The following is a 23349-nucleotide window of genomic DNA, read 5'->3' as shown; positions in this document are numbered from 1 at the left end:
AGCTGCTGTTAAATGACCTTCCCCTCACTCCCCTCAGCTCACAATATTTAAAACCCCATCTGCAGCAGGTCATTATTATTCATTTATACTGTAATTAGCATTTGTTCTGTTTTGAGTTCACCAGAAAAAAGCTTCCTTGTGTCATTTATCTATGATTGATTTTAAAATAAGTAAAGTAAAGGTGCCTTGTTATTCCTCCAAACAGGGATCAAAGTGATTGGTGGAGTGAAGGAGCAAACCGGAGAGGAGTTTGGAGTCTACGTCAAACGGATCCTACCGGGAGGCGTTGCAAACTACGACGGTAAGAGGTTTGACTTCTGAGCCATCATAGATTCACTTTATTGATCCCAAATGAGGACATTGCTTTGTAAGAGCAGCATGTAAACAAGGAATCGCACATATATTCAAAATAAACAATATGTTGAATTGTAAGTATATACTTATTATATATATATATATATATATTTAGAGTATCACTATCACTAAGTCAGCATACACTATAAAAGAACAACCTACTAACATTTAAACACATTGCTTACATTATAAGTCTGTGATGTAAATGCAGATTTTATATTTATAAAATGCAACGAGGTACAGCGTGAGAACAATATATATAAATACATTTATTATGGTTATTGAAAGGATGTGCTGTCCCAGGTTTACTCTGTGAAACTGCTGCAGATCATCAGCTGGGGGTCCGGTGGCCTTTATCATCTCCTGCCTAACTACACACCCTCCATTAATCCAGTCACCCCTCTCTGATCTCACTTATACACTGTGTCCATCTGATGCCGTGGTCCTATTCGATCATCATTTCAGATTACTCTGAAACCATATTTACAGTATTTCAGCAAATATACAGAATCAAGTGTCAGACTTTTGATATTCAAAATCAATCACTCACAAAAAATGTATTATGTTTTTATCAAAAGGCTTTAGATGAATCAATAAAAAGAAAGAACCCAAATTATTTGACATATTATTTATATACTTGAAGCTCCTCTTATCTTCCTGCATGTATAGTCTTTATTGAACATCTGTCATGTTGTGAACATGTGTGGCACGGTGCAGCTCGATCTTCAGACTGCAGAGAATAGCCCGCGGTGTGTTTGAGTTCTGGATTTGGGTTTATTGTTCTGCTTGTCAGTTAGTGAAACAATGCATCCGGATTTACACGCTGACAATAATAACACAATATCATGTCTTATTGTGATTCATTAGTCCGCATATAAATACAAGAAAGAAGCTCTGCTCCTACATCTGAGTCCTCACAGCTCCCAGCATGCCCTGCAGCGCACTGAGGGTTCACTGGAGGTCATTATCAGACCAGGTGGAGGGGGGTTCATGAAGGGGGTCTGTGCAGGAGTCCAGAGGCCTGTACTACGAAGCCGGTTCAACATAACCTGGATATGTTTGAGTTAGCCGGTTTACCTAATCCAAAACAAACGCGCTCTCGCTAAGCGGTCCTACGACGCTGGCTATCAACTCGTTCGCTCAAGCCAGCTTTGCCCTATCTATTAGGTGCGCGTTCACATGAAAGGGGTGGTATTTGGAGCATTCGACCAATCACAAACATGGACAAGCCGCGTACTGACAGCGCAGCGTCATACTTCCTGAATGAAAAGTCAACAATAATATTCGACAATTATGAAGACGTTAAACTTTAAACATCCATGACTTAAACACTTTATCCAGGGTAAAAGCCACATAGCTGCACCTGCAAGGTGAATACAGCTGGTAAAAGAATAAGTGTTTGAATGCGTACATTAACAGGTTTATGATATCACTGTCCCGTCTAAGACACGAGTGGATCTGACTTTAATTACATTTGACTCGAGTGTTTCATCAACTTAATGTGTTGCTTAAAAAAATACTTCTGCATACAGTATGTATGACACTGTGAGTGTTGCACGGCCAGATACGGCTCAGCTGACTCAGATAAGAAAATATATGATACATTATGATGTGATATGCCGTGGACTGTACTGTTACTTTGATCCGGTTACTTATGTTGTGGCAGATATTTAATGTGTTATAATAGTCAGATTGCTCTGAAGATGGGAGGTGATATTCTATTAGTGTTCACGTTCACACAGTCGGTGATTTTTGCCGGCTGTCTTTCCTGCAACAACAGTTTTTCTGTATTTCCTCTATCCTGTAATATGACTTGATCGCTTTAAACTGCGCACACTGAGCTCTGATTGGTCAGCAGGCGGTGCTTTCACTGAGTTGACCTCTAGTCTGCAACCTAACCTGCTCCGGGGCAGGCTAGCCGTTCAGCATTAGTTACCATGGAGATCTAGCCCGCTAAGAAGTGAACCAGCGTCGTTGGAGCGGAAACCCAGAGTTTTCCCTGAAGTTAGCCAAAATCCGGCTTCGTAGTACAGGCCCCTGGTGTCCCACTGGACATCTGATCACCTCTGTCCTTGACCACAGATACTCCTCTCTTCTCTTCTCTTCTCTTTTCTCATCCCCCTCTCCTTCTCTGTCAGGGACAGATGGTGGTAGAAGGTGTGATCTTAATGTAAACTCTGATTACTGTAGTGAGCAGCTGCAGCAGCGGACTTTCAAAGATTTAAGATGCTAAATGTTGTATTGTCATGTGTACAAAAGCTACAGTGTATTTGTTGGCAATACAAATGTGAAATCCCAGTCTACACATACACTAACACTTAAGACATGAAGAATTAGCAACTGAAACAGTGCAATAAGAAATAGTGCAAGTGATACAATGGTGCCAGTCAAATGCAGGAATAATGAAGCTATGTATATCAAATGAAATGAAAGTATAATAAATTATAATAAATTATATTTTCTATAGCGCTTTTCTTGAACCCAAAGATGTTTAACATTTGGGAGGGAGGGTAGACAAACAAAACAAAAACAAAACAAAACCAAGAAGAAACAAAACAAAACAGAAAAGCAGTCAGGAGGAAGTTGGTTGAGAGGGGGGGGGGCTTATGGATACAGAGTTGAAGAGGTGGGTTTTGAGGCGGGACTGGAACAGGGTGAGGGACTCAGACTCACGGAGGTCTTGGGGGAGGGAGTTCCAGAGCTTCGGGGCTGCCACAGAGAAGGCTCTATCCCCGAAGCTCCGGAGTTTGGCCTTGGGGATGGAAAGCAAACCGGCTGAGGTGGATCTGAGGGCCCGGGGTGGTTGGTAGAGGATGAGAAGGTCAGTGAGGTAGGGGGGTCCAGATGGTGGAGGGCTTTGTAAGTGAGGACCAGGAGTTTGTAATGGTATAAATGCTCTATACCAGTGGTTCTCAACTGGTGGGTCGCGACCCAAAAGTGGGTCACGGACCCGTTTCGAGTGGGTTGTGTGAGTGTAGAATTTTTTTCTTTTTGAATTTTTTTTTTTTGGGGGGGGGAAAAGTCAAACCTTTATTTTGAGGGCCTGATTTTCTAACGCTGTGCATGCAGTCGGCGTTGGACTGGAAGTACCGGAGACCATAACCGGTTTTGAAAACTTCTGTCACGTAGTGATAATCTTCTCAATAAAACATCTTTGCTGATGTTTTTTCGAGTCTTCTGGCCAATCAGAATCAAGATTGTTGCCGGAAGTCCCCACGGAGAATAACTTTGCGTTAGAACTCTTCTTTATACATCCATGGGTACAACTTCAGATAAAAATGAACACATAATGAAATATGACCCCCGGTTTGATGATTGACAGGTCACAGAACAATGGGAGCTATCTACCCTTACCCAAAATGTAAAGTAAGTCACACAGACTATCTCCTCTTTACTCTTCTTGCAGCAAGATGTCAGAACAAAGTGAAAAACAAACAATGGCATAAAATATTATTAATATGTCGGGTAGTAATACATTTATTTATTTTCTTCTCTGAGTGTACCAGAATGCATAGTTTATGTTAGTATTTCAAAAAATCTCCTGGGGGAAAATCCCCCCAGACCGCCCTGCTGGGGTTGGGTTCTCAGCATGTGTGCCTTTTTATATAGTTCAGCTTTGATTCCATCATCTCATAAACCTTTTTTAAAAGCATACTTTAGTTCTGTGAAGGGATATAAGGGATATATGCACTGTACTTCGCTTTTATTAATATTGTATGCTGGAAAGCGAATATATTACAGCACGTTTTTTTGTTGAATAGATTTGAGTGCTTCAAAATGTTGGGTCGCGATGTATTGACCAAGTAAAAAGTGGGTCCCGAAGCCTGACCAGTTGAGAACCACTGCTCTACACTGTACACTCCTCTGTGGCAAGTGCTGACAGCGCCAGATGTGCTCCTCAGTCCAAACAGGGTTCTGTTCAGATGATAAGGCTACATGAGAGATACTGTATGTGTTAGGATTCTGTTCGGACAGTTCACAATCATAGCTTATTTTCTAAAAGTTGATACAGAGTGAAGAATCATGTAAAGCGTCATAGTACTTTGATCACCTGGAATAAAAGGTGCTTTTGATGATTCTTGGAACAATTACACATCTTGCCAAAGATTATCAAGCACTTTTCTAAATAAACTCAGTCTACAGGTGTATATGAGCTCAGCTGTAGTTCACCACAAGCATGAATTGTCGCTCGATTGTTTTGACGCGCATGGAGCCTGTCGGAGGAAAACCTTTTCTGGTGAGTTTGGAACATTGGTTTAGGACAGGGGTCTGCAACCTTTTTGACCAAAAGAGCAATTTTGCTCCTTTTTCCCAAAACATTTTTTGTCTGGAGCCGCAAAACATATTTCAAAGCTTGATAGCTTATAAAGTTGTATTTATTGTTATATCAGACAAAAACTACAGTTTTTTTGCATTTATTAGGCTATTTATTACGTTATATAAAACTGTTAACCTCTAATAAGAAACAAAGAACTCCTATAAGGAGAATTAAAAATAATACACAGGCCTACCTTTTTACTTTGCACATTTGAAGGAAAACAAATATAATTAAAATGGGCCCACTTTGAAATAAATAAAACATATAGATGCGAGCAGTGCACTCACAAAATGGGCAGACAGGTCCACAGAAACTACCGGTATGCTTAGTCCTACTTTAGTTACTGTAGCCTACTGCGCTTAACACACACACAGACTCACAACCATGGACACACTGGCACATAAATTACATAAACAATGTATAGGCCTAAATTGCATAAGCTGCAGTATTGCAGATATTGCATCTCTCTCTCTCTCTCGCTCTCGCTCTCTCTCTCTCAAACTCATAACAAACAAACAAAATTCCCAAAGTTGTCCTGAAATTAACTTATTAAATAAACGAAACGAAAAATATAGCCTACTTATGCAAACAACATTGCATCTGGACTTGACATTATTCTGATTTGGCCTAGCCTACATTGCAAATAAGCAGACAGCGCTGCTTTTCACACACGCACACACACACACACACACACACACACACACACACACACACACACACACACACACACACACACACACACACACACACACACACACACACACACACACACACACACACACACACACACACACACACACACACACACACACACACACACACACACACACACACACACACACACACACACACACACACACACACCCCCCCCCCCCACACACACACACACACACACACACACACACACACACACACACACACACACACACACACACACACACACACCTTGCATTTTGAAGGCTGATAAATCCGAACTTTGCAGCCCAGTTTCCTAGCTTTGCAGTCTATCCACGGGTATGCCTCTTGCTTCCTCCGCCACATCTCCTCCGTGCATACCTCTGGGAAAGGTGAGCTTGAGCTAGCCAGGGGAATGTTGCTAGCGCAGCTAACGTTAACGTTAGTGCTAGCATTATCCATGTCTTTAGTCGGCTCTTCTGATGATGTAGTACTAGTAGCAGCTTCACTTGTAGCTTCGGTGCTGCTATCCTCTTTCTTCTTGTGAACTATATTCTTTTTAGAAAATAAGTCAAGTAAAACATGTTAGCCTGCCATTATAGAGCTTTTTCGTCAGCGTTCTTGAGGGAAAGAGCTGCCGCAAAATCGGCGGGCCCAGCTCGCCGCGGGGTCATGAGCGTGATGACGAATCATAATTGTTTAAGGAAATCGTTTTTATTTTGTATTATAATTACTGTGAAGTGTATTGTGTTTTTGTCATTATTACAACAAATACACACTTGCAACTGATAACACTGGCAATGATTTTATATTTATTAGACTATTGAAAAAAAGATCATGCTCCAAATAAGTGGGGGTATGGCGTACCCGCGTCCAACGCCCACTACACCACTGGTAAGAATGGAGAAAACAGCTTGAGGCCACATGAGTCAGGACTACATTTGATTCTTCTCTCATGTGATTATAAAAAAGGGAAAAAGGCACCACTACTTCCTCTGTACAATAAGTGATGGATATAGGGCAGATATTGAGGGACAGTGACATGTATACTGCAGTTAGAAGAGCACCATCCTTTCACAAAATAGCACATTATCACTGCTCAATAGTCATATTTAATGTTTTCTAATAATGACATGAAAGACTTTCTCAAAACTGAAGTTTACGTCCTATCAGGTTCATTTTAGAGACAGAATGATGGTAGCTGTTGCTGGTTAACACTTTAACACTCACACACAAGGAGCATTACAGTATGTTTGTCACATCATAGATGATTTCATTCTGTACGTTTACTGTGATATATCTCACTGACACTAATCTTACAGTTTTATTGAGTATTGTCTCTGCTGTGTCCGTGCAGCATCATTTCCTTAAGTTGCCGTCCAAACACACTGCACTACAGACAGTATATAGTGAACTATTTTAAAATATATATATGTTGATTGGCTTTTTTCAAACAACCAGACAGTAGTCACCTAAACCAGATATTCTGTAATGTATAGATCTGAGATATGGGCAGCATTCAGATGTAGAAACCCAGCTTTGTTACAGAACCTCACTTGTCAAAAAGAACAAGTTTAGCTCGTGTTTATTTTCTTTTTTAAGTTAAATGGAAGGATTTAACAGGCTACCAAAATAAAAGATAAACCATCTGATCTGCCTTTAAACCATAGATACATGACACATTCTTCCTTTAGTGGACTACATCTTGTTTTATTAATCATTCTTATACAAAGTCTTGCTGGATGAGATCAGCATTCAAATGTCAAAGTTTTTTTAAATGTGACGTGCAAAGCTGCAGTGAATAGAAATAGGTCACACTGAGGTTTAGTCCTTATCTCCAAAGTCTGATACTGTTCGTTCCTAATACTTTATCTTGAGGACATGTGTGAGGTGGCTGTGAGCCAGACTGAGGGGAGGGGTCATCCAGCCTCTCAGATCCAGAGGAGACCCAGCGGTGACCTCCCAGGGATCTAGATCCTGTTAGCACCAGGCTCTGTAGCAGGTCTTACAGTTAAATGTATTATTGTGAAGAATTCCACACTTGCACCCTTTATTTCAGTGTGAAGGTATCACATGGTTTCCCACATGGATGCCTTTATAACTGAAGCAAAAACTTAGTATGTTTGTTCAGCAGCATAATCTCCAGGTATTTAGACCACTTCTGTTCGAAGCGTAAATGCAATCGGCAAAATTAAAAGGCTATCTTCCAATCAATCAATCAATGTTTATTTATATAGCCCAATATCACACATGTTACATTTGTCACAGTGGGCTTCACAGTTTGTACAGAATATCAGTATGACAATACAACACCCTCTGTCCTTAGACCCTCACATCGTACAAGGAAACAATTCCAGAGAAAACCCCACAGTTTAAAGGGGAAAATGGGAGAAACCTCAGGGAGAGCAACAGAGGAGGGATCCCTCTCCCAGGAAGGACAGACGTGCAATAGATGCTGTGTGTAAATCTAAAAGATAATACATTTACAACATAGGTAGAGCAAATGTTTGGAAATGCATGTGTCTATAATAATAAGATTAATCCACGAGGATATCAACAATCCTGTGGGAGCCATCAGGGAAGCAGCATGACGAGACCCAGCACTTAAGCGCACTCTTAAAAACGGATAGGGTGTCTGCCGCCCGAACACAAACTGGAAGCTGATTTCACAAAAGTGGAGCTTGATAAGAAAAGGCTCTGGCTCCAATTGTACTTTTAGAGACTCTAGGAACAACCAACAACCCTGCATTCTTGGAACGCAATGCCCTAGTAGGACAATAGGGTATAATGAGTTCTTTAAGGTAAGATGGCGCCTGCCCTTTAAGGGCTTTGTAGGCGAGAAGAAGAATTTTAAATTCTATCCTGTGTTCTATAGGGAGCCAGTGTAAGGCAGCCAGAACAGGAGTAATGTGGTCCCTTTTCCTAACTCTGGTTAGTACAAGAGCTGCAGCATTTTGAATCAGCTGAAGCGACTTGACTGACTTCTTGGTACACCCTGATAATAAGGAGTTACAATAATCCAGCCTTGAAGTAACAAATGCATGGACTAGTTTCTCTGCATCGTTTTGAGGCAAGATATGCCTGATTTTTGCAATGTTGCGTAGATGGAAGTAGGCGGTCCTTGAGATTGATTTTATGTGGGCGTTAAAGGATAAATCCTGATCAAATATAACACCAAGATTCCTTACAGTCTCACTGGAGGCCAAATTAATGCCATCCATAGTTAATATATCTTTAGATAATTTGTTTCGTAGATTCTTCGGGCCGAGTACAATAACTTCAGTTTTGGCCGTGTTTAACATCAAAAAGTTTAAGCTCATCCACGTTTTTAAGTCCTTGAGGCAGTCTTCAATTTTATTGAGATGATTCATTTCATCAGGCTTGATGGATAAATACAGTTGAGTATCGTCTGCATAACAGTGAAAATGTACAGAACAAATTACAGTTTGCTAATGTAGCTCCTGGGATGCTCGAAACATTTCAGACATGATTTGAGCATCAAGTATTATCGTGCCGTATTGTGCCTCACGGTTTCATAGCTGTGCATCACCACCGCTAAAGGTGGCTAATGTTCGGCATGAAGACTAGTAGTGTTATTTAGCAACTTGTAACCAACCGTTTTTATGACACATGGTTCAGACATTAACCAGTGCAGTATTCACTGACGTATTTTATGTCAAAGAACAAAAAGTGTTAACCACACATCTTAATTCAGGCTAATAACCAAAAACACATAAAAAAAACTTCCAGACCAGGGAACAGGAGGTGGTAAAATGCTAACTTATTTGCGGGTTTTAGGACTGAATCATGTGACTCTAACTGTCCATTACCAAAAGCATATTTCAGTCTCTCTCCAGCCTTGACTTGACAGACTGAAAATGTAATGCTCTTGTCCTATTTACCCCCTGTGGTCTCGAAAGTCTTCTAATGCAGTTTTTATCAGTCCTTTTTGTCTTCTTGATGAAACCTGATGGCTTCCTCTCAGATGTGATGGAGCCCTAACTCCCACAGGATGAATCATGTGACTCTTTTATCTTTGTCCAAACACCATTGTTCAGAACTACATATTGTGTTGCATGATGTTTTTATGGTGGATAACTCAAAACTCAACCTTTCTCTGACCTCTGACAGGAAACCTGTTGCCGGGAGACCAGATCTTAGAAGTGAACGGGGACAGTCTTGTAGGAGTCACAAGTGACAGGTAGTCCAGTGAAAACGTTCCTTTTACCACATGATTGAGAGGTGACGCTGTAACAATGTGTTTCTGTTTCACAGAGCTGTGGACGTCTTGAGAGCAGCCTCCGCAACCAATCACATGCGCCTTCTCATAGCCAGAGACGAGGAAGCAAAGTAAGAAATGTCTATGTATTTGACACAGAACATTCATGTCAGGGACATAATTGTAGAAGATAAGATCTGTGGCAAACACACGTTTATGATACTTACACGTTTTAGTCTCCACATATTGACACAAATGTTCTTTTAATTTTAAGCCTTAAAAACGTAAATTAATCTAAACCTGATTTTAAGAAAAGGGAAGCAGAAGTGGTCAAATGTCATTTCATTTCTAGGATTGAGGACTCATCCCTGCACCACTCTATTGTGGTGACAGGTCTCCCTTGTGAAAGAGATCGATGATCACAATGGGACCGCCTGGTTAAATAAAGGTTGAAAAATGGTGGCACACTGGTTCTCAGACTGCTCCATCCATGCTGTGATTAATTGTTCCTACCTACATTACTGAATGTCGAGGAAACAGATCTTTTTCTGGTCCTCTTACACTAAGGCTTACAGATGAATGAATGTTACTCACATAAAGAAGCAAACGCATCTGCTCAATAACCTATGCAACAAATGGGTTGAACAGTAATCTTGATATGGCAACACATGACTGATGGAAGGTCGGTCGTATTAGTGTTCAACCAGCTTTCTAATCTGACCGCAGCCAGCTGTCAGCCCCCCACCTTCCCCTTAAACACACTCCAGACAACTTCTTCCTTAATTGTAAGTCGCGCATTTTGATATTGAAATGAGCAAGGTTTGGCACGTGTCAGTCATGATATTCCCTAAAAATGATGTTTTTCTGCCTGAGCGTAATCCTCAGAGAAGAGACTCACTGCTCATAGGATCTGCACCTTAGCTTTCACAGATGCCAGACTTTAGAAGTGCACAGTGGAGACCCACCAGCAGCAGACTGATTCATTGTAAAGGTCCCAGTTGGAATATGTCGAACTGCAGGGATGGTGATGACAAGGGACATCCTAAGGTTTATAAATGATGAAAAAGGGAATGTATTGAGGCCCCCCCTTCCCCCTGTCTTTGTGGGGACAAATGACAGCAGACTCAGAGAGGGGAGAGAGCTTAACCTAGGGCTGTTCTCCTGATGAGATGAGGCTTGTGTGTTAATCTGTGCTCGCTGCTTTAACTACCCTTCAGAGCAGAGGATCGAGGGGGGGGGGGACTGCGTCTCCCTCAGATTTACTCTACTTCTTTTAAAAATAACTTCAAACTAGCTACGTGCGCACCAGCTGTGATACTAAATAATTACTATTGTCATTACCCCGATAAATATGACAAGCTAAGCACAAACAAAGCAGATGGAATGGCTTGTGTAGTTTGAAAAATGAATCAACCAATGGTGTGAGTGAACAACAGTTTAAATATGCATGTCTACATGCCTACGTTTCATTTCTACCTTCAATAATGACACTGATTATTTATCGTTTAAGCTTCGAAGTTTAAATATGTACTGTATGTGGTTTAGAATAAAATATGTCACCTGTACTCACATATTAGGGTGCATGGTGCATCCTACACTGAAAATACTGAAACGTTGACTTTAATTACATGTATTACATTTCACATTACTGCATTCGGCTAGTTAAAGGCAATAATATTAAATTGAACCTAATATTATTTATTTAAACTTAAAAGTATTCCTTTCAACTAACCGAATACAGTGATGTGAAATCTGTTGACATAATATATTTAATTAAAGTCAACGTTTCACTTTTTTCCATGTTTGTATTGTATACAGTGTAATGAACACTACATTAGGGCTCGGTAAACTCATCTATTGTAAATCAGGACAGTTCATTTCAGGCTCATTGGATAGGGGATTTGATTTCTCAAATGTGGGAGCGGCTTGGGGAGAACGAGTCTCTGGAGAACCACAGCAGCTGAGGGCCTCTCCTCCTTCAATGTTACGAGGAGGCCGAGGAGGACGCAGAAATGAGTGAGACCATCACCACGTTCAAGACCTCCAGATCATGATTCTGCTCTGCGAGCCACAGCAATACTCTACAGCACTAACAGACTAATTGAATAGAACCATGATACCAGCCCTAAATGCAAGATTACAAAGAAGAAAAGACGCATCTCAGGAGGAGAATTATTATAAGAATAAGGGACCTGTTAGCCAGTGATCTGTGCTGCTGTCTTCTTTTTCAGCCGTGCAGGAACCATTTGTTTCTTTCTTTACCATGTAGGGATACAACAAGTGTCCCCTCTTCTTCATGTCTCTTCTACATCAACATGTGTCCCCTCTTCTTCATGTCTCTTCTACATCAACATGTGTCCCCTCTTCTTCATGTCTCTTCTACATCACCATGTGTCCCCTCTTCTTCATGTCTGTCCTACATCAACATGTGTCCCCTCTTCTCCATGTCTCTTCTACATCAGCATGTGTCCCCTCTTCTCCATGTCTCTTCTACATCAACATGTGTCCCCTCTTCTTCATGTCTCTTCTACATCACCATGTGTCGTCTCTTCTTCATGTCTCTTCTACATAAACATGTGTCCCCTCCTCTGTGTAAAGAGACTCTGAAAGTTTCAGGAACAAAGATTCTCTCTCTTTTTGTCCTGATCCACTTCTATAAAAACCTGTCTGAAAATGAGCTGATCAGATTTTGGCCACTTTATGATGTCATAACGATTTTTGTCTTGTGTAACAATTAGCCAATCAGCAACCAAGGTAACCCCCCCCCCCACACACACACACACACACACACACACACCTTATCACCTGAATCTCCTCCTAGAGCACCATTGTGTTCTTTTTGACCAAATATCTCTCAGAGGGGCGTGGGGAGGAGCTTCTTATTTTCATCTAAAGTAACAGAAACAGAGGGGATTACGGGATGCTACAATGCACGATCTGTTTGGTATTTTCAGCCAAACACTTCAGAGACATGTTTGTATATATCTGAGACCTATAATATATTGATGAAAAATAGTATAATAGGGGACCTTTAATAAAGAATGACAAAAGCCTATCCCAGTGACGTTCTCTTTGGTTTCTCTGAACAGGAGAGAGTTCGCTGAGCTGCTGGAGAAGTATGGCTCTAATGGAAGCACAGGATCAACACGCAACTCCCCCATACAGCAAGGTAGGAGACCCCTGTGCAGCCCTCTGTACCATAGTTGAAAGCAAAACTATTAAGTTAAACCTAGTATTTTTTATTTAAACGTAATATTATTAATTTCAACTTACCTTAAACAGTTATGTGAAATCTGCTAACATTATTCAAGTCAACGTTTCAGTTTTTCAGCGTATGTGGAATTATAGTTCTGTGTTCACACTAATGCCTAAATGGCATCATCATATAGTTCTAAAAAAACATTTCTATTTTTGACCAAGTACTAGGCCTAAAGGGCAGATGAAGCAAGTCTGCCTTTAAAAATGGCTTGTGACAAGTGCACTTCCATTACACAACCACCAACATCTGTTTGAGGCGGCAGGAGGCAGCCAGCTGCTGCAGCTTTGTTAACACACGGCTTCAGCACAGAGCCCTCTTTAGACTGTGAGTCGACCAATCAGGGTTCATCTATGGATCAGATCCCATTTCAAGTGTATGTTAGAACACCAAACATAGTGACTGTGGTTGGCTCAAAGGCACACTCACAGATGACCTGGTGAGATAATGTTGATAATTAGTGTTTAAGACATGTTGTCCGACCAGGGGAGTCAAAAGGGTTCTTTGTGTTTCAGCCACGCTGACATGTCAGAAATTCCACCAGACGTCCGAGGGCCGGTCAGGAGGAGCTGATGGGGCCGGCCCTCGCCCCCCACTGTACTCTGCAGCACGGCACATGGCGCCGGACCAAGCTGAAATTCAGTCCGACCCTAAAACCAATCATGCGGCTCAAGAACCTGGTCAGAAACGGGCTCAAACTGTAATGTCTGCTAGCTCAGTCCTCCATGTAGTGCTTTGGGGGGAAAGTAGTTCAGTCCTCCATGGAGTGCTTTGGGGGGGGGGGGGGCAGTAGCTCAGTCCTCCATGTAGTGCTTTGGGGGGGCAGTAGTTCAGTCCTCCATGTAGTGCTTTGGGGGGGAAGTAGTTCAGTCCTCCATGTAGTGCTTTGGGGGGTCAATAGTTCAGTCCTCCATGTAGTGCTTTGGGGGGTCAGTAGTTCAGTCCTCCATCTAGTGCTTTGGGGGGGCAGTAGTTCAGTCCTCCATCTAGTGCTCCGGGGGGGCAGTAGTTCAGTCCTCCATCTAGTGCTTTGGGGGGGGGCAGTAGTTCAGTCCTCCATGTAGTGCTTTGGGGGGGCAGTAGTTCAGTCCTCCATGTAGTGCTTTGGGGGGGCAGTAGTTCAGTCCTCCATGTAGTGCTTTGGGGGGGGAAGTAGTTCAGTCCTCCATCTAGTGCTTTGGGGGGGCAGTAGTTCAGTCCTCCATCTAGTGCTTTGGAGGGGCAGTATTTCAGTCCTCCATCTAGCGCTTTGGGGGGGGGCAGTAGTTCAGTCCTCCATCTAGTGCTTTGGGGGGGCAGTAGTTCAGTCCTCCATCTAGTGCTTTGGGGGGATAGTAGTTCAGTCATCCATCTAGTGTTTTGGGGGGGGGGCGGTAGTTCAGTCCTCCATCTAGTGCTTTGGGGGGATAGTAGTTCAGTCATCCATCTAGTGTTTTGGGGGGGGCAGTAGTTCAGTCCTCCATCTAGAGCTTTGGGGGGGCAGTAGTTCAGTCCTCCATGTAGTGCTTTGGGGGGGCAGTAGTTCAGTCCTCCATGTAGTGCTTTGGGGGGGCAGTAGTTCAGTCCTCCATGTAGTGCTTTGGGGGGGAAGTAGTTCAGTCCTCAATCTAGTGCTTTGGGGGGGCAGTAGTTCAGTCCTCCATCTAGTGCTTTGGAGGGGCATTAGTTCAGTCCTCCATCTAGCGCTTTGGGGGGGGCAGTAGTTCAGTCCTCCATCTAGTGCTTTGGGGGGGCAGTAGTTCAGTCCTCCATCTAGTGCTTTGGGGGGGGCAGTAGTTCAGTCCTCCATCTAGTGCTTTGGGGGGATAGTAGTTCAGTCATCCATCTAGTGTTTTGGGGGGGGCAGTAGTTCAGTCCTCCATCTAGTGCTTTGGGGGGATAGTAGTTCAGTCATCCATCTAGTGTTTTGGGGGGGGCAGTAGTTCAGTCCTCCATCTAGTGCTTTGGGGGGATAGTAGTTCAGTCATCCATCTAGTGTTTTGGGGGGGGCAGTAGTTCAGTCCTCCATCTAGTGCTTTGTACATATATAAACACATGATGTGATGCATTAGTGTCACTCTCAGTATTTTAAAACATATCTAAAATGTGCCACACATTAAAAAAACTACAAAATGAAAATGATTTGAAGAAAATAGCATTTCTGCATACTGAGTACTTTATCTTTGATTCACAAAGTGATTTTTACTGAGACAACTTATATACTCCTACTTTAGTTATGGTTTCAATTCAAGAGTTTTGTTTGTAGTGGAGTATTTCCACCACTGCTGCTGAGGGGCTCTTGAGCAATGCCGCAAGGTGACGGACCCCCAATCTGCTGTATGTAGCTAGTAGCTTCCCACTGCTCCTTATACCAGAATGTTCAATTCAGAGTCTAAATCTCCCAGTGTGTGCAGTAGTGCTTTTTCCATGTGTGACGATACATCTGATAAATCCATGCTTTGCTTCACACTGTTTTACTGCCTAGAAGCATGAGCTCTGTGTGTTAACACTTAGAAAAAAAGTATTTTAATCTCTATTTCTCTAAGGATCCATGACATCTTGTTTACTACTGAGTTTCAGCATGAATCACCTCCCATAATGAAACATACCTTTGAATCTCAGCACAGGGAATGTTTAGTAGTCCAGAGCATGTTGTCTGCTATCTGCAAATAGCTTTATCCATACTTGTATAACCTTATAGAACACATATCCTCATGTTGCTTCCAATCCATCATCGAAATTATTATGTGTCCAATAAGTAATACATAATTATTGAGATAGATATTTAAAGCCATCTTTTTTATTACTTTGACAATTGTAGTTTTTCAGCACCATGCAGAGCACAGGTTGAAGGACAAAAACTCACTCACTATTTTTTCTGTGTTTCTTCTTTCTTGCATTTCCAAAGGAGGCCGCTATCTGGAGAGCACTTCCTCTGGCTCCTCGTCTCGCTCCCAGAGTCCTTTGCTGCTGAGCCCAGCTGGCACTCAGAACTTGTACAACAGCAGCGGGCCCATGTTGCGCTCCCTCAGGTACCGTCAGTCTGTAGCACCCACACACACCTGTACATCATCCACAGACACCTGTACAGCACCCACACACACCTGTACGGCACCCACACACACCTGCACCCACACACACCTGTACAGCACCCACACACACCTGTACAGCACCCACACATACCTGCACAGCACCCACACACACCTGCACAGCACCCACACACACCTGTACAGCACCCACACACACCGGTACAGTATTCACACACACACCTGTACAGCACCCACCCACACCTGCACAGCACCCACACACACCTCTACAGCACCCACACACACCGGTACAGTATCCACACACACCTGCACAGCACCCACACACACCTGTACGGCCTCCACACACACCTGTACAGCACCCACACACACCTGCACAGCACCCACACACACCTGCAGAGCACCCACACACACCGGTACAGTGTCCACACACACCTGCACAGCACCCACACACACCTGTACGGCCTCCACACACACCTGTACAGCACCCACACACACCTGTACAGCACCCACACACACCTGTACAGCACCCACCCACACCTGTACAGCACCCACACACACCTGCACAGCACCCACACACACCTGCACAGCACCCACACACACCGGTACAGTATCCACACACACCTGTTCAGTGGGGTAATGTAACTCAGAACATTTATTCTAGTTCTCTACTTAAGTAAAACATGTAGGTACTTGTTCTTTACTTGAGTGTTTTTAAATTATGCTACTTTATACTTCTTCTACATATTTAGTTTGTAGTTACTTTGCAGATTTAAGAGATTAGTACAACATATAAATCAACACAAATGATATTTTATTAGTATGGGATGAACACATTAATGCACCAATCATTTTTATACAATTATTTTTAAAATATCTGGATGCTTAGAATGGCAATTTTGTGAAACAAGTTATTTTATTGTTGGTACTATTTATTGCTAGCACTTTTTTACTTGTTTTACTTTTTACTACACTGTAGTATTGCTATTTTGACTTAAAGGTGGGGTACTGTAGGTCATTTTGGAGAAACCAGCTCGAGATCGCTAGCATTTGAAAATACACAACCGGAAAAAATCTGCCACTTCCTTACAGAGCCCCTCCTCCAACATACACGAACGCGCACATGACCAATGAGGGCACGAGATAAGTTTGTGCACAGATGGAAGGCTGACAGGCAGGTAGGCCATCCAGTTATTTTAGCCGGGCCGGCTCAGATGATTGGTCGTGCAGTACTACGGCTTCCACAGATGACATTTTTTTATGGATTTGTTGTCAAAGCACTTAAGATATTCATTGCTATCGGGATGTTAAGAGCATTCCATGGAATATAACAAAAAGTGTTTCTGAAATAAATGACATACCCCACCTTTAAGTCATGAATCCCTCTGTCCATGTGTCACCCAGTCATCCAGGTGAAGGAGTGATCCAGCTCATCTCAGTGGCGCGATCCAGCAGTTTGGGCATCACCATCGGGGGAGGCTTCAACAAACCTGACGGCCCCGCGGTCTTCATCCAGGAGGTGCTGTCGGGGGGAGACTGTCACCGGGTGAGAGAGGGAATCAAACCCTCAACTGCAGATGTTGAGAGGGAACATGGAAGGTGTAACCAAGGGAACTATATTGCTCAGAGCCATACTAACATCAGTGATGTAAAGTAACTAAGTACATGTACTCAGGTACTGCACTTAAGTACTTTGTTGACATATTTTTACTTTAGTTAAGTATTTCCATTTAATGCTACTTTATACTTCTATTCCCTACATTTCAGAGTTGCATATCGTACTTATTACTCCACTACATGTATTTGTAAAACTCTCAGTTACTAGTTACTTTGTACATAATTACACATACAGTATATGGTGATATAGTACAGTGCAGTACTGCACTACTAATCTACACAGTATCTGAATTTTGGTCCACATTGAGCAAAAACAATAATTACTGACCTACAACTAAATGTTCTTACATGTATAAAAACAAATATTATAACCAAAATGAACCATAACATACAATGAAAAGATCCATTCTGCAACAAGTACTGTCACTGCTGATTCTTGAAGTACATTTAGCGGATCATACTTCTGTTCTTCATACTATTCTGAAACGGGTCAGGATACAGAATGAGTACTTTAAGTATATTTTGACGCTATTAGTTTTGTACTTTCACTTAAGTAGCATTTCAAAACTACGGCTTTTACATGTAGTGGAGTATTTTAAGACTATAGTATTGGTACTTTTACTTAAGTAAAGGATCTGAGCACTTCCAACATTGATAGTATCTACACTTTATCATTAGCAAACGCCTTCTTACTTACCCAATAATAAGACATGTTCACACTGATCACGTTGATCCCAACGTCTGACTGAAATGCCCTTGATTTTGTCCAAGGCACCCGCCACATTCCAATTGGATGAAGTGCATGAGGACTGTAGATCTTACATTAGATACACAAATTCCCCTACAATATGGTAACAACAGAATAAATCATACTGTTATTTGACTTCAGTGTCTCCCATGAGCCCTGACTGGAAGAATACGACATAAGAACTGAGTGAAATGGATTCAGTGCAGCAGTGAGGGACTGCTTGTAGGGAAATGAAGTAACGAAGATGGAGGAAGGAAGAGGAGGGACACAGGTGGAGCAGGAAGTGAAGAGATCATGTTTGGGCGTAGGCCTTAGATTAGCATAAGATACTGTACTCACATAGCATACAATGTTGTAGTAATGTACTTACATGTATAAATATGAATACATATCTTCAGATAAGGTGCAGATTTAGAGCATATACATATATACGGTGTGGGGTTTAGGAATATATAGGTTAAATACAGTCGTTATGAATATTAAATACAGATGTAATAAATATGAAATACAGACATCGTAAACAAGGAGTTAAAGGTCCCTGAGTGTGAGGCGCTGTCGGGTGGAGCCCCATGACATGGTTATGATATTGTGGGAATCGGAGGATTAAAGTCTCTTTATTTGACACACATACATGCACACAGCACTCAGAGTTACATTTGGTCTCTGCTTTTAACCCATCCTAGTTCAAGGACTGTTCCTGAGCCTGCTGGAGCTAAGGCTGGATGTAAGGGGTCTTTGATGAGGCTGGGGGCACGTCACAGAGACAGTTGGAGCTGGAGGTTAGCGATGGCAGGTAGTGGGACACCGATGATGTGTTGAGCCGTTCTTACCCCCAGCTGCAGGTCCTCCTGTCAGCTACAGAGCAGCTGCCACACCGCACCGAAACTCAGCTGGTGATAATGCTCTCGATGGTGCAGCCAAAAGTTCTTCTGAAAATGAGCAGGCAGGGGGGCTTTCTTGATCAGGTGTTGTTGTGCCATTTAACAAGGCTGGAGGTGTTGAAAGACCAGGAGAGATCATCAGAGATTTTGATGCCGAGGAATTTGAAGGTTCTACCTCAGGGACAGCACATGCCTTGAGCACACCATGATATGCCATCTGGGCCACCAGCCTTCAGCATTCACCCTGCTTAGTGCAGATTGAACAGCATGGTCTGATGTTCTGTTCTTTTCGTGGGGGGGTTGCTGTGATGGCTGGTGTTTTATTGTTCCAATCACAATGAGCATACAAGTTGTTTTGAGCACGTATGTAAATGAGTTATCAGTGGTAAATATATAATTATGCAAAAAACATCAAAGTGCCTTTTGCCAAAACTATTCCTTTGTTTTTCCCTAAAACACATGATTCTTTGTTGTTTTATGTCCCCTTGACTAAAGACAGTACCCATGAGGTGACAGACATAACAATCCTGTTCATTCATTGAATCCTCTTGAAGGAATTCATGCTGGACTAAAGAATGTGAAACACTGCCTGTCTCAGTGCCACTGCCGCTCTGTGAGAGGAGTCCCAGGACAGACACTGGACACCAGTGTGAGGTCAGCCAGGACTCTGGTGACATCAGCCTGTCCTCCACAGAGTGCACTGCTACAAGCATGTGAGGGAGGAGGTGAGGAGAAAAAGTGAACTGTCCATCTATGCTGACAGGAAGTTGCTGTTGATGGGGATGGAGGAGCTCTGTGTGGCTGCAGAGTCTCAGGGAACTAAGGGAACACACTCATTTGTTGGCTGCACCTCTTTATCTGCTGGAGGCTAGAGATCCACAGAGAGGTGAACATGAAGGCTTCCTCAGGACACTCCAGTTGTCAGACTGACGGAGCTATACCATAAATGAACCGTGAGATCAGTGAACTGTTCAGCTGATAAATGATGAATCCAGTTACTGCAACGTTAACTTTGTTGTTGTTATTGTTTTGGCTGTCATTCATTGAGCATAGTGCTATTTCTGGTGGAGCGCAGTCTCTGTTGCATTGGCTGATCGGCATTGGCCTTTTCATTTACACATCATCATGGCTCATTCATATTTAAATACTACTAATTTAACCTAAACATGCAGTGGCAAAGTCTTAATGCTCGTCGGCTGCTGGGCTGCCAGCAGATTAGAAATGTGCGGTCATGTTCCTGCAGGTGTAAACTCTGAGACCTCCGACTGACTCTGCAGACGTACAGGGTCACCCTCCACCATGTCGGAGTCTTTGGAGTCAGTGTTGGTCAGGTCTGCATTCCTCCAAATGTAATGCTCTGATGTGAATGTTGAACTTTTCGACATATGTCCACCATCAGTTTCTTCAATCTGTGGGGGTCTTTACATTAAATCCTGATTCGATGTTGAATTAGAGCCAACAATCACAACTATAGGTGGACTCGCAGCACCCCTTCCCCCACACAATTTGCACATACAGCTTCCTTCTCTCTTTCTCTCTGGCTTCCTCAGCTTCTCCCTTCCCAATCCCATCCTCCTCGCCTCTGTGCGCCCACTCTCCGTCAGCTGTGGCAACATGACAAGAGAACACTGGAACATCACTGCTGTTTGTATTCTGGAAGAAGGCTGTTTCCATGCTTCTTGTACCCTGCAAGATTTGAAATCCTTTTTATTCAAGATGCCAGGGAGCAAATCAAAGAAAGCGCATCAGAGCTGACAAGATATCCCGTGATCCCTGTGGACACTACTTTGAGCACTGGTTTGTACCTTTTGGTGCAAGATTTAAAAATAATTGTATATGATTTTGAATTATGAATGAATTTTGGCCTTAGCTGTTCTATTTGTGTATATTTTGATTTTCATTTTAGGTTGCATCTGAAAGCCACATCCATCTTACCGTTATATAGTCCTATCCCAAATATAAGCATTTCAACAACAGATTCCTCCCATTCGAAAACTGAGCCAATGTTGGAATCTTTTCAACCAGAACACTTGTTTTTGTTCTCTTAAAACGTTGAATCGTTTTGTTGTGTTTGACGTGTCTTGGTTATTATTTTCCATTCAAATGACTGTATTTTGTCTTTTGTCCTCTGTCTGAGTTCTGATTTGCATATCAAAGAAAGAAGTACTTTAGAATAACATGTACAAGGTGTAATCACACATGTTGTGTGCTTAACTAGGAGGATAGAATCCTTCTCACATAAACATGCCGTTAACATGACACAGACATACAACATGAATGACATTATGTCGTAGAGCTGGCAAAATGTGTGTTTTTTTAAGCATAACTTGGTTGACTTTTTCTCATGAAGGCACAGTTAAGAACATGTTCAAGATATCAGAGTGATAATGGCCCAGCCTGCAATAGTATGGCTAATACCAAACAAAGCATCAGGAACACATCCCACGTGACTTCAGCCTGTCATTTAATCTTTTCTTGCTCCCTCTTATAGGTAAAACACTTCTATGGCACATCTGTAACATGCACATTTAGCAGAAAAAGAGGAAGTATGTTGCTGTCAGGGGGGGGGGGGGCAGTTTACCAGTAATGTAATTGAATATTGGACATAACTCTTACACATTCACTATTGTGCAAATGCATATATAGGGTTCAGAGACAAAAAAAAACATTTCAAACGCCAATAAGTCATTGCATTAATCCAGATTTCCCGCGGTGAGGCTGCAGAGCATCATGGGTGGATGCATGACATTTCTTTTGGTTCATTTGCTTCACGCACACCTCTGGAATCTAAATCCCCAATAACAGATGGTGAATAGGACAGGGTAGTATTACTGCAGTCAACTGCATCAGAGACAGGGCACAGTAAAGCAAGCTGGACTGTATGTCAGAAAGTCTCTTTTCCTCACGCAACACTGTAAATAGTGCCTGGCTCTGTTCAGTCTCTCAGTCTTCTGCTTATGGAAGCAGTTTGTCAATGTCCTCTAAATCCCAGCTCTAATCCTCTGTATCATATAGGAAGCAGGCTAGCATTTCATGCTTTGATTTCCTGTATAGGATGAGTCAGCTGGGGAATTATGCGTTATCAGAACTGTAGTTGCCATATGGTGGCAAACACTGCTTACATGGGAGAACATGTCTGTTCAATGCTATTCAGGGTTTGGATCGGACCAACGTCACCTGCTGGTATCGTTATACATTTCTGTTATCCTCTGCATTATTATGGTAAGACTTTTGGGGTCTTTTTATAATATGCGCTTGTGGGTCGTGTAGATTTTGACCCAAAGAGGAACACCACATATACTGCATTTATCATTGTGTAAGAGCTGTTTTGGTCGAATGCAACTCTGACATCCAATCATTCCAAGACTGTTTCAGAGGATGACATTTTACACATTAACAGGGTCAAGGGTTAAGAGGGGAAATATAAATAAAATAATGTTTTTTATTGAGGTTTGATATGGGTCTGTTAATGCTCATAGTCATGTGTCTCTTCAAGTTAAGAGTGGTTTAATAACTGTAGTTTTCTGGGCTTGTAAGGAACATCCTCAGATTAGAGAAGAGTTCAATATTTGCATTAGCTCCAAGATTATACATTTAATAGGCTCAAACTGTGTCATGCATTTTCAAAGGGTTTTAGGCGGACATGAGGCAAGTTGTCTGCCATGCAAAATGGTCTTAACATGCCATGTTTCAAACCAGAGTTACAAGATTAATTGTCTCATACGCATCAAGCCCAGTGAGAATACTTAGAGGAGAATAAGCAATCCTCTTCAACACATCAAGTGGAGAGGGAAGGTTCTTCAGTCTGAAGGCTCTGTGTGTGTTGCAGGATGGACGTCTGCGGCCTGGAGATCAGCTCATTGCTGTGAACAAGGAGTCCTTGATAGGTGTGACCCACGAGGAGGCGAAGAGCATGCTGAACAAAGTCAAATCCAGGTGGGTGGGCCTTGTACATTTATTGTTCATTCAGTAACTCTGGCCCAATTACAAACCGCCCCCTACACACTTCCATTCAGTTTGCACGTTTGATTGGAGGGTTACCAAGTCCTACCTGACCGACCTAACGGTGTTTGTGTCCCTAATGAAACACACTGTGTACAACATGGGGGATCGGGCTTTCTGTGCAGCTAATCCTCACCTGAGGACTCCACAGACCACTTGAGGACTCCACAGACCACCTGAGAACTCCACAGCCCACCTGAGGACTCCACAGAACACCTGAGGACTCCACAGCCCACTTGAGGATTCCACAGACCAC

General features: G+C 42.5%; 1 protein-coding gene across 1 annotated transcript in view; it reads left to right on the top strand.

Moving 5' to 3' along the window:
• The window catches only part of LOC307016196 (disks large homolog 2), a gene marked incomplete at its 3' end in the record, with an annotated part of 154685 nt that overhangs the window by 119950 nt on the left and 11386 nt on the right, over nt 1–23349 (top strand). The window contains exons 3-10 of the mRNA XM_079645239.1: nt 206–301; nt 9479–9548; nt 9623–9697; nt 12656–12735; nt 13338–13502; nt 15710–15833; nt 17250–17391; nt 22921–23027. Coding sequence (XP_079501365.1) covers nt 206–301; nt 9479–9548; nt 9623–9697; nt 12656–12735; nt 13338–13502; nt 15710–15833; nt 17250–17391; nt 22921–23027 — 859 coding nt within the window. The remainder of the gene's footprint in view (nt 1–205; nt 302–9478; nt 9549–9622; nt 9698–12655; nt 12736–13337; nt 13503–15709; nt 15834–17249; nt 17392–22920; nt 23028–23349) is intronic.

This window comes from Notothenia rossii (assembly GCF_949606895.1).
Source record: "Notothenia rossii genome assembly, chromosome: 8".
NCBI classification, from domain to species: domain Eukaryota; kingdom Metazoa; phylum Chordata; class Actinopteri; order Perciformes; family Nototheniidae; genus Notothenia; species Notothenia rossii.
The sequence above is the reverse complement of the archived record's forward strand: the minus strand, read 5'-3'. Positions and strand labels throughout refer to the sequence as shown.